Source organism: Notechis scutatus, chromosome 1 (genome assembly GCF_049901735.1).
Source record: "Notechis scutatus isolate UNSWTSFEM ecotype Mainland chromosome 1, rNotScu1.2, whole genome shotgun sequence".
Classification (NCBI taxonomy): Eukaryota; Metazoa; Chordata; class Lepidosauria; order Squamata; family Elapidae; genus Notechis; species Notechis scutatus.
In genome coordinates, this window is record NC_142009.1 from 286,099,025 (window position 1) to 286,111,408 (window position 12,384).

Genomic DNA, 12,384 nt, shown 5'->3' on the forward strand with positions numbered 1-12,384 from the left:
GAGAGAACCAACCTAGAACTAAGAAGAAATTAACTGACAGAACAATCAGTGTTCTGACACTGGAGGTTTGTAAGAAGAGATTGGACAACCGTTTGTCTGAAATAGTACAGGTTTTCCTGCTTGAGCAGTGGGGTGGACTAGACGACCTCCGAGGTTCCTTCCAACTTTATTATTCTGTTATTCCATTAAGTTTTGAATGTATTGGAGGAACTAGTAAAATACTAACCAAAAGACTTTTGTACGCTGCAAACATTTTAATGATTATGTTGAGCATACACAATGAAAATCTTCTTTTTAAACTTCAAACTGCAACAAGTTAAATAAATGTTTTTAATATACAAAGGAAATACAACATAAAGTAAAGCTTCCTTTAAATGTGCCTTGCACCAGTAACCAGTGTCCTTTAAAAGCTTTATTGTTGAGTTACACGCGCACGCACACACACATACACACATGAACACACATTTGAGGATTTGGATCTTTATAGCAGGGTATTTAGAAATCAAAATATATTCCCACTTGAAATAATAATAAACGGTTGTGCATGATTATATGCAAATACCCTACCCCAACACTAGAATACTCCAAACAGTGCAGGCACCATTAAAGAAAGGAGAGAAAGCTTGAGATGCCCATTGACTAAGTTAAGGAAGCAGGTTTCTGACCATTTAGCTTAAAGCCAGCAAAAACAAGGATCAATAATGGAACTGTAGTGTACAGGGTATTAAACGGTAGACTTTACACAAATGCAGTTATAAATCTTGAATCAGTAAACACTGGAAATCTGCAGATCTGCTCTTTGGAACAGTCAAACATTTGCTTCAGCTTCTGGTTGCACAAGCCCTTGGAAGCATCACACACTGTTCTTGCCTTTTTCTTGCTGGCTGTGTAATTCATTAGGATTTGTTTTGACATTAGCAGCTAATAAAATTATTCCATGTGTTTCCAAAGCCTCATGGATAGGGGAAAAAGGCAAGTCTCATTTGAGTACAGCATGGAGATTGTATTTTCTGCACAACAACACAGGAGGCTTCACTAGGTATGAATGCAAAACCAGTTTGAGATATCCCATTTCAGAACATCAGTTCAGTTGAGATGAAAGCCTTTCTCCATGGTAGCAGCTAGGAGGCGTTCTCGCATAATCTCTTCAGAGGAATACTCGGGCAATTTAAGATAATGCACGCATGTATTCACAGAAGGGTAACTTGCATCTGTAGCATCAACCTGTGAATAAATATCCATCATGTAATTTCAGTTTAAACATTTGCCAACTTGATAAGCAACAGATCCCTAGACAGCATTTCAGAAATTTGGGAATTATAGTCCCACATTTGGAAGGCATCCAATTGAGAAGCTTCTTTTAGATTCTACTAGTTTTAGTTAATGGTGGTATTATGATAATGATGAGAACTTCCCATGTGTAAAGGCCAAATCACTATGAAAAGGTATCTGCCACAAGCCAGGCAGAAGCAAATAGCTGAACAAGTTAACTTAAACATAACTTCTTATAAGATACAATTAGACACAGAATTCACAGAAAATTGTATGATGTTCCTACCTTGCGTACAACAGTGAGACGGGGATGTAGGTTAGCCAATCCTCCTGGGGGAAGTGTTGAACAACCAGTTGTGAATTGGAGGAATGCTTTTCTTTCATCTGAAGACATGCCACATAAAACTCTTACGAATCTCAGGAATCCAGGGCTAAAATAAAACACGTCATCAAAGTAAATAGGTAAATATTGTATACAGATCCATTAAAAAAAGGATCAAGGACCCTAAAAAAACACAGCTGAGTCCTGTAAGTAACCTGGCCTCATGCCAATTTTAAAAGTGACAAGCAGCACTTTTGAATTGTATCCAGAAGTCACTGAGAGTCAATACAGTTCACATAACTAGTATTTCAAAGGTGTATTGTGGAATATCCTGTATTGTACAGGCTGCTTCCAAATGGTGTTATTAAAATTATATCAGCTTTTTATTTAATAATACATTAAACTTGTATGTCACCTCACTTCCAATGACTCCGAATGGCTCTCAACAATCAAAGTAATTACAACCAAATCAATAAAAGACAGCAAGTATTACATATCACTTTCTCATGATAAAGGACTGGATAAAACCCCAAATCTTCAGCACTCTTCTGAACAACAAATAGTGGGGGACATCCAGAACCTGGAAGGGGGGACCCTGTTCCAAAGATGAGGGAATGCTACAAAGAATACATGATTCTGGGGTCTTAAGAGATGACAGACACTATTTAATTGAAGGATCTATTTCATCGAAGACACTATTTAATTGAAGTCTTGCAGGTGTGCCAACCTGCAAGACTGTTGGGCGGATACTGTGGGGGACAGGTAATTAGTAATTAGACCTCAAGTAATTAGACCTCATACTGTTTTTAGCTAACAACCAGCCTCTTCAATCACACTGGAAGCAAACTGGCAACCCGTGCAGCTTGCAAAGCAAAGCCATTACAGGGAGTCTTTGGTTAACAACAGTAATTAAGATTGGAATCTCCATCTCTAAGCAATGCAGTTGTAAAGCACAATGTCATATGACCACATCACTTAATAACAGCAATCCCAATTTCCTTTATTAAGCAAAGAACACAGGTAATTAAGTAAAGACCTCCTCACAACTTCCTGCCAGCTTCCAAAGTCAATAGGGAAGCTGGCAGGGAATTAAACCCCAGACAGCTCACGAACAAGCTGGTGGATGAATAAGGAGCGAGACACCATGTGGTGCTAAAGCAGCTGGGCGCAGGGAACTGGAAGGATGTATGGGAGTGGGTGCCATGCAAGTGCAGACAGGCCAGAGTGGCTACTGCTGCTGGAGGTGGGTACACAGATGGAAGCCACAGACGGGCAAATGAATGTGCTCTGGAGTGTGAGACTCTATTGTAGGTGCGGAAGGTGCTTTGGCCATGCAGGAGAAAAAGCTGCAAGAGTGGGAACAATTTGCAGGACTAACTTGCAACCTTCTCTGTTGGTTTGCCCTTTGATTTTGTTTGTGAGGAACCGCAGGGAAAGTTGCAAAGGGTGATCATGTGATTCCCCCAGAACACTGCAAGCATGCTAAGTGTGAGCTGGTTGCCAAAGGCCCAGATCACGGTCATGTGATTGCAGGATTGCTGACAGCTAATAGCCTGACTTCAAGGACGAGTTGTAAGTATCACTCATTCAGCACCGTCATAACTTCAAATGGTTGTAGAATGGGTAGTTACTACCAAGAACTACTTGGACATGCCCATCATTGCTTACACTGCTGCATGCTAGACCAGTTGAAGCTTCTAGTTGATCTTTAAGGGCAGCACCATGTAGAGCATATTGTAGTAGTAAAGTCATAATAGGGCATGAGTGGCGGCCTGATTTAGGTAAGGGTGTAAGTGGTGCATCAGGGGCAAAGATCTTGCTGGCAACAGTTGATACCTGGTTTTCAAGCAGGATCTGAAAGTCCACGGAGGCTCCCAAATTTTGCACGAACCTTGAAGGGAGAAATGCTACCCCTCCAAGAACAAAGATGCAATATCCCAGATCTGAGTGGTCTAAAAAACCATACTTGGTATTGAAAGAACAGAGTTGGATATGTTTCCTCCCCATCTGGAAGTATGTTGGGGTGAGAATGAATGATTCCTCCAAAGCCACATTGCTGATTTTTATGCCTATGGGAAGATTAGAAGTCAAGGGCTCCCAGTTTCTAGTCCAACATCTTCACTACCATATCCAACTGTCTCTCTGATCTGCAATAATTTACAGAATCTCATAGTATTAATACTCAGTCAAACATAGAAAACTAAATACTGTATATGCAAGCCTGCTTCTGTTATCCACTGGGGAGATAGTGTTGTATTCAGAATGGAAAGGTTCTATTTAATTGCTCTTACAGACTATTAGATTTCAACACCACTGGAAGATTTCCAACGTAAAATAATCTATGATAAAAAATATTACAACATTGTCACCACCTACTGAAAGCAAACAACCTATAAAAATATATTTACTGCCTTCATATAGTGTCACAAGCCACTGAGAGATCAAGAACCACAAGGAGAAATGCATCTCTACCAAAGGAGATGCCTATACAGCTTCCTAAAGCAGCCAGGTGGGCATGAAACAAACCAGGAGTGATGGGGCTAAAACCGCAGAGCTCCCCCAAAAATCTCTACACCAGTCAACTCTCAAATTTCATCCATATAGGCAAGACATGATCAAATTTCAACGGCTTTTTCAGCAAAATATTGCAAGGCAACTTGCAGCAGCCCACAGGGAGACCTCTCAAAAGGGCAATTAATGCAGACTGTGTCAGTGTAACGATAGAGAAATATGAATGCTGTGCCACCTTTATTGCCATAACATAAATTCAAATGTGAGCTCTTAAGTATTCAAGTCAAATTCCGATCTTCCTTCACTGGCACTCCAGGTATCTTTTTTGTCCGCTTGATTTCCTAGATAAATTAAGGAGCCCTCTGGGATTGGCAAATAGAGGAAATCCTGTCAAATACTTTGGCTGTCTGTGTCCCATTAGCTTGATACAACTGTCTACCACACTGCTGGGAAAATCCCAAAGTGCATACCAGAATTCATCTGGATCCATGATATCCGAGGCAAACCACCTTAATCCGTCTTCCCAGCAGGCAGAGGTTCTTTATAATAAGCCACAGAGACTGGTCTGACTGTAGCAAAAGACTCGTTATGATGTTGTACAACTACAGATCCTATACCAGCAGCTTTGAGATAAAAGACCAGATCTAACATAGGATTTGTATTAAGCCGGAGATGATGTTATTGATGATTTCTTCAAATTTGTAGTAGTCACCAACCCCAAAGGAGTCTGAGCAAGCCTATGGCTGACATGAATTTTTTTCCCACTAGAGCACAGAGGATGAAATTTCCAAGCATCAACATCAAGCAGGATTCCAAACCAGACTGACAGTAAGATCAGATTTCTCTGGGATAAACTCAGTCATATGGCAAGTTGAGTGGAATATGAACAAGATCCTTAACTGGTCCCTATACTGTATACCAACATTGCATTCAGGGCTCAGAATGCAATGAAACAAGAACCATGAACACCACCATTTTTTTCCCCCTGGAGTGTTATTATCACTTTCACTGTCCTGCCATTGTTCTCATTAGTAGTAAAAGACCTGAAACTCGGGAGGTCAGATTTCAGATCAATTTAGAAAGCAAGAGACAGCTGAGCTGAAGCACCACTGATAACATTTTCTTTGATATCTACAATGCAGTAGTAGAAGGGATTATTTGGATCATCAAATTCGAAGATATCCAACAAGAGGAGGTCGACTTCTGTGAGCAGTTTCACATCTCTCTCTTGCTTTACCACTGGGATATATTTTTCCTAATATTTTGTCAGAATCTGCCTTTCTATAAACCTGTGACCATTGTTTCTGTATCTTGTGGTCTGGAATGCGAAAGGAGTTCATTTCCTTTTCAGGTACTTAAAAGGGTGCTACTATAACTTGCTTATCCTTTCTCAAAGCTAAATATACCTACTTTCCTCAGTCTTTCCTAAGACTCAGTTTCCAGCCTCTGAATAATCCTTGGTACTATTCATTGCACCTGTTACAGTTTGTCTGAAACTCTCTTATGGTTTGGTATCTAAAACTAGACACAGTATTTAAGGTTTAATTTGACCAAAACCAATACACAGTTTTGGATGTTGTTTAACCAGCATAATTTATTAACAAAGCTCTGAATTTACTACGGATATTGTATCTACAGATCATAATACTATAACATTATGGATTATACGATTCACAACATTTCTTTTACTACTATATTCTCCATTTTAGGGTACACTTTTTGTTTCTTCCTACCTAAAAATATTTGTAGTGTGTCAGTATTATTTTCAACTCAATTCTTTACCTAGCAGGCTTTCTATTTTGGGAGTCATTTGTTTTAGCTCCCAGTCAAGAATTACAGCAGTGAAGGGTCCTTGGTGCTCTCCAAACATGGTTGGGTTTTTTTTGCAGACGTTTCATTACTTTAATTAGGTAACATCATCAGTGCTTTCAGTTTATATTCTACTGGCTTACCCTGTCAAGGGAGTGGTCTTGGCAGTTCTTTGCTTGGGCTGTTTACTGTTCACAATACTACAATCACGGAACTGACAATCAAGCTAATAGTAAACCCCTTCCTTACTAGCACTGATGATGTTACCTAGTTTGGGTAATGAATCATCTGCAAGAAAACAACCAAGCTGGGAAGGCACCAAGGACCCTTATTTCAACCCTTAGCTACAAATATTCTCCTTTATCGGTAATTAAAATAGTAATTAGTAATAATTTCACACAATGTACCTCTTTCCTACTTTCTTCAATTACTTTTAGGATTTAGAAATATTAAGACAAATCTGTATGTTGTTAAAATTCTCCAAGATCATTTCACATAGCAGAGCAAATTAAAACTCAGAGATTAAACCTTTGATAAATAGAATGGATTGGGTGAAGGAAGGCTTTTAGGGCTTTGTCTATAGAAGGCAAAATTACAATGAAATTGTAAAAAAAACCTTCAATCACATGAGATAATATCCACTGCTTAAAATATAGTAGTATATATAATTTCTTAAAAGTTTTAAATCGATTACTGTGATGTCAAGATCAGTAAGGTAAAGATATGAAGATGTAATGTAAAATTTCACAGCTGTAATGGTTCTGGATTGATTCCTTTCTTCTTTTCTTCCTCCAAACCATTATCTTTATAACCAAATCTTAAAATTAATAGAAACGTGCTATTGTTTGATGAAGTACCTGTCTCGAGTGTAGCCAAGTTTAGGTTCTGTGTAGTTGATTATATCTTCAGCTTCCCAGGATGGTGACTGATTACCACAAAGGATCATCTGAACTTCTTCATGGCTAAAGGAACTTAGCTTTTCCATTGGAAAGACTCGGTTGAAGCCATCTTTAAGGGGGGGGGGGGGAGGCAAAAGTGAGCATGCTTGAAAAATAGTCTTATTTCTTGTACTGTAATACCCTCCTTATACAAGTATGTTGGCAAATCTCTCTCCCTCCCTCCCTTTCTCCTCTCTCTCTTTAAAAACCAGTTTAGAAACCAATTCAGCAAAACTCTGGAAGACCTAGGAATGTTTTTAAAAGTTGTTTTTCATAGTACACTAAGGTAAGCTTCCTTATGAGAGCTGCCTTTAGTGAGATGAATGGTGCAGAAGCTAAATAAATACATATTATTGTTTCATTACAGTTAGCTTAATTTAGGATTTGACTCTCCATATGTTGACGACTCCACATATCCTTAATCATTGGTCATTCTACAATTACATAAGTTCAAAATCATGTGGTACCCATTAATTTTAACTGTAAAGAAAATCCTCTCACTAGTTTATTTAGAAATTCCAACTATGACTTAAAAGCAATACCTCTTTTCTCGCCAAGGTCCTCATATCACTTTTAAGTAAGAGATTTATGTTTTTATTGGTCAGTAATAAACAATTACATACCTCTGAAGGCATCCATTTGTTTCTGTATGCCAGTGTGCATGCAGAAGTCAAACATCAAATCCACATATTCTTCTGCATTATCCATAGTTACCAACTACAATGAGATTGCCAATGGACAAAAGGAACTTGTGTTACATTACAGAAGATTTTTTAAAGAAATTAACAGTGGACTCTACCAGAGTGCAAATGTTTGTGAAATATTTGTATTTTTTTGTAAATAGCTGTTCTGAGTACAGATTTTAAAAATATATTTAATGAAATATCTAATTGGCAACAATCCTAAATGACTCAAAGTACTGAAAACTTCAAAAAATTTAAATTTCATATTATATAGCCAACCACTTCTTATACTATGCTATACTGGTGCCTCCCCAAACGCAGGGCAAAGACATGAAATTGTCTTGTTTTAAAGTAGCTTTCAAAAATAGCTCCGAAGAATTTCATATGATAATACAAGGTGTATTATAATATGGATAATGGACTTCCTGTAACTGACATCTAGCCCAAAGGAAATTGAGCAATGTTGCAGGCTCATCATTGTATAGAATCTTTAGTCACATATGTGGACACTATTTGGCTCATCTTTCCACAATACTCTCAGATGGGATACTCTAAGCATGTGGGAAGTATCTCAAGCTTGAAAGAGGTCTTTGCTATGAAATATCCACATCTGATACAAAATTTCTTTCAAATGGCGTTTCATTATAGAAACCACTTGTATTCAAAAAGAGCTATTTTGCACTTGAAATGGGTTCATTAAATTTAATTTAATAATTAATTTAAATTAATAATTAATCATTAAATTAAATTTAATAATTTAATTAAATTAATAATTTAATTCAAATTTTTTTTTTGCACACTACTAAATTCCCATATTAGAATTATTTATTACCTCATCTTCTCCACCAGGCTTGAGATCCACTGCTGTAAAGCCATAAACTCTGGATGAAGGGCAAAACTGGAAATTAAGACTATAAAAGAAAAACAACAAAATTATAACTTATTTTTTTACAGATAACTAAATATCAGAGGGCATCACAGTATTTCCATAAGACTCGCAGCAATATGGATTCATAACTAATATTACATTCATTCTTATATCCAATTGTAATAATAAAAGTTTATCTCTGATGAAAGAGACCAAAAATCTTATCGAACCCAATATTCTGATACTCAAGTCAGTATCTTCAAGAAATTCCAAAGAAGACCAAAAAATTCATTGTCACTCATTATTTCTCCTGAGATCAGTATAGAGACCCAGAAGTTCTGAACTGGAAAATACACCTGCTCATGACTAACAGTTCTTTATAAGATTTTTAACCTGGAAAATTCTCTAAAAAATCCATATCTTTTGGCAGTTGATTTTATCAACTAATTGTAACTGAATAAATCTGCACTTTTTGTTTATCCTGAACCTCATGTTACTTTGATTGAATAATACCAAGACTACAAGGAAGAAAAATCTATCATTTTTTTCTATACGTGCAAAATTTATATAGCATGGTCTATTCATAATCATAACTTCATTATATTGAAGGATATCTTAATACAGAATGAAAAACAGTATATATATGAACAGAAAAGGCCTGTTTAAATAAAAAATCTACACAACACTTCAATATGATCAAATTTTAAAGTAATGCTGCAAATAATATCAATTACATTTATGAGATTTTATTTAGAAAACATGTAGTTTACACAATTTTTAAAAGAGGTATGCTAATTCCTTTAACCAATATTTACAAAAACAACTTGAGAAGAAAAAAAAAACCTTACCCTAAATCCTCTATGCTAAGTGGAGGTCCAGAACCTGATGGATTCTTCATCATAAGTTCTTGAAGTTTAGTATTTTTTTCATCTTCTGAAAAGCCTTTGTTGCTTAATATTTGACGTCTCTTAATTGCAAGATCCTTAATTTCTTTTAAAAATCTTGCTCTGTGAGGGTTTACCAGTTCAAAATCTTCCCATGTTAGGATTCCGTTAAACCATGCTGGAGGCTTAGGTTTTGGTGGGTCAAGAATAAATTCAGATTTGGAATCCTCTTCAAAACTTCCTACTGACAGGGAATCATGTCCCTCCTCTGTAGAGGCTTCTGATTGACTTTCAGTGCAGTGCAAATCTCTGTCACCTCGTGATTCATAAATCAGTTTACTCATATTGCTTTTAATATCACCCATGCACATGAGTTTAAAAAAAGGCTTAGAAATTGGCAGGTCTACAAGTCTATTGTCCTGGATACATTTAGCTAAGAAAATCCCAAGAAAATGAAACAGTTTAGTGATTCTTTCAAGTTCATCACTATCCTGTGGGAAAGGTGCTGTGAAAAGCCCACAAGATCGCTGTACATAGTATCCTGGAGGTTTCAATCCACCGCCGATATCAACCTTTTTGTAAAAAAAAAAAAAAAAAAGGCAAAGGAGAAAAGTGTTATTGAAGTTACATAGTATCACATCTTTTATTTGTATTTATTCTGAAAATAAAATTTACCTGTCGTGATTCATCATCTGGAAAATCATCATCACAGAGCCAAGCTCCCAATTCTGTTCTCTGGAATTCTGCTGCTACCAATGCATAAAACTCCAAAGTAGGCCCCAATCCTGTTCCTTCCTCCCCTAAAAACTCCACCTGAAAATCAATAAAAGAAAAACTTTAAGTAGCTCCAAGAGAAACGTTACCTATCTTACGACACACAAAGTAAAGCAGTGGAGATGAAAGAACAGTGTGATGATACATTCAGATTTTCCCTTCTATAGATAACCTTTGTTTCACTTGCAGAAGAGACAGAGAATCAATAGAGACTTCCAGTAAGTGAAAATGGGAGACGGAATAATTTTTGTTTCCTATGCAATATGCATAGAGTACATAGGAGGCTGCAAAGGAAAATTTCCCTTTAGTCTAGAAAGAGAGACCAGTGGATACACAGACCGATTGTCTTGTTAATTTTTATTTTACTGCTTTTTTAAGAGGGTTATATTTTACCTCCAAAACTGACTTTCTATCTGCGTGAATCTGCATAACATTTTCTGCCCATTCCATTAAGGATTCACCACGTGGAACTTTGACTCTTTCATGTTTAAGGCGCCCAACTCTGAATTCTCCTGGATCATCTCTTCGTACATTACTTGTGGTTCGTGTTCGCTCAACAGTTGCTTCACGTCGATTCTGTAGCCACACTATTGCTCTGGTAAGAAAAAGAAATGCATTCATTTAGTTTAAAATGCTAATCATCTCTTTCATCACTTTCCGTAAAATTTTGAAGGTTCTTGATATTATAAATGTTAAGATTATTCATCCCTAACATAACAAACCAATGCTTATGATATCCATGTTAAAAAAAACTGTTATACACTAAAATGAATAACTAAGAAGTTAAATAACTGTGAGCAAAGTTCTCACCTTGATGCTCCAAATGCTGTGCATGTGAAATATAGTTGTCTAGTTTCAAATGGGATTAAGAAAGGACACTTGCTAGTTATCTGTTCACACCAGTCTGGTAAAGCTCCACTTGCTAATGCTAATGGTTCCTGCGATTTAATAATTAAGATGTGAAAAGAGGTAAGTCAGACAGGTAAAATGCAGAGATATAAAGCTATTTGTACATTCTGGCTTGCCCTTTCTACACTTAGCTTCAAATGTGATGTTAGCATAAATTAACAGAAAAATTATATAAAAATTAATTTCCTTACATAGCAATCTTGTCTTCAAGTGTGGCAACCTCCAAGAAAACTAAATCCTTGGCAAACAGAAATCTGGAGCAGAGGCATGTTAAGTATTTTTCACTTTTCTGGCTTAGGAAGTGGGGTTGTTTAACAAACTCTCTCTAAAACTGGGATTAGTTACAATACTTGGATAAATCAGCGACATTTGGGAATGTAACCCAGGGTGTTCTGGATTCTTCAGGTTTCTTCTAACACATTGAAACAATCAGCCCTCCTATAATCTGTGCAGTCTATCTCTCTTTACCTTGATCACAATCCCACCACGACATACAGGTAACAGAGATTTCCCGGTGGTCTGAGAAATGGTATTTGAGATTAAATTTTTTTGGTTGCCTTGAACTAGAAGATCCCCTCCTACCAAATCTCACAGAGTAATAAAGCTTACTCGCTACTGTTTCAGACAAGTTCTTCCACTTTAATAAACTACCTAATTTAATGATATTGAAAAAGAAAAGAAGAATGTGCTTGCTAAAATGAAAATTTAATCTTCTGAACTTTTATAATAGACATCTCAGTAATTTTCATCCAAATAATCTTACCACTCAAGTGTGAGAGTATGTCGACTGAATTGTGTAACTGGCTACATTATTTTTACTTGGCGTTGGATATCTCCTTGGACCCCAGATCAATAGCCCCTCTTTACATTTTGATTTGTGAATTGATCATATATAAAGGGCATATTCATAGAATTAATTTTTCAACAAAATCATATTTTAAATTTCTGAACCATTTAAAAGAGCATACAGCTGAAAATCTTAAAATAATTTTTCAATAATACATCACCTCAATCTGTTGAAGAATTTTTGTGGTAATTTTTTTGCTTGTGAATTCATCTGGTGGAAAATTAAACTGAAGCTGTTCATCTCCTTCTGAAATAATAACAAAAAAATTTATTTCATGTTTTCTTAGAAGGGAATTTTAGGGGGAAAATCTTTAGAGGCCACTTCCTACTAACCTTCTTGCAAAGTTCGTGGAGAACAAGGGTCACTTGCAACAATGTAGAGAATACGGAGCAACTGCAAAACATCCTCTACTCCACAGGAATTCTGTCCATTACCAGCTTTGGCTTGAGGCTGTTCTTTAATTGAACTAAGAATGTCGGAATTTTGAAGTGTGGAAATAGCTCCATGATTCAGATTAGATTTTGATCCATTCTCACAAAAATCCTGCATGAAGTACCAGAAGAAAAA

The 12,384-nt window shown here is 36.6% G+C and overlaps 1 protein-coding gene across 13 annotated transcripts in view; it reads right to left on the minus strand.

Moving 5' to 3' along the window:
• Positions 1-234: 234 nt before the first annotated feature.
• HECTD1 (HECT domain E3 ubiquitin protein ligase 1) overlaps positions 235-12,384 on the minus strand; it is a 68,600-nt gene continuing 56,450 nt past the window's right edge. For 12 of the 13 annotated variants that reach the window (XM_087951783.1, XM_087951794.1, XM_087951792.1 and 9 more), the window contains 11 exons: positions 12,150-12,360; positions 11,978-12,063; positions 10,872-10,999; positions 10,455-10,656; positions 9,963-10,100; positions 9,252-9,859; positions 8,368-8,446; positions 7,476-7,569; positions 6,772-6,922; positions 1,559-1,703; positions 235-1,224 (listed from right to left, as the gene is read on the minus strand). In XM_087951783.1, coding sequence (XP_087807909.1) covers positions 1,087-1,224; positions 1,559-1,703; positions 6,772-6,922; positions 7,476-7,569; positions 8,368-8,446; positions 9,252-9,859; positions 9,963-10,100; positions 10,455-10,656; positions 10,872-10,999; positions 11,978-12,063; positions 12,150-12,360 — 1,980 coding nt within the window. In that variant the 3' untranslated portion in view covers positions 235-1,086. The remainder of the gene's footprint in view (positions 1,225-1,558; positions 1,704-6,771; positions 6,923-7,475; positions 7,570-8,367; positions 8,447-9,251; positions 9,860-9,962; positions 10,101-10,454; positions 10,657-10,871; positions 11,000-11,977; positions 12,064-12,149; positions 12,361-12,384) is intronic. The other variant, XM_087951795.1, reaches the window with a different exon arrangement.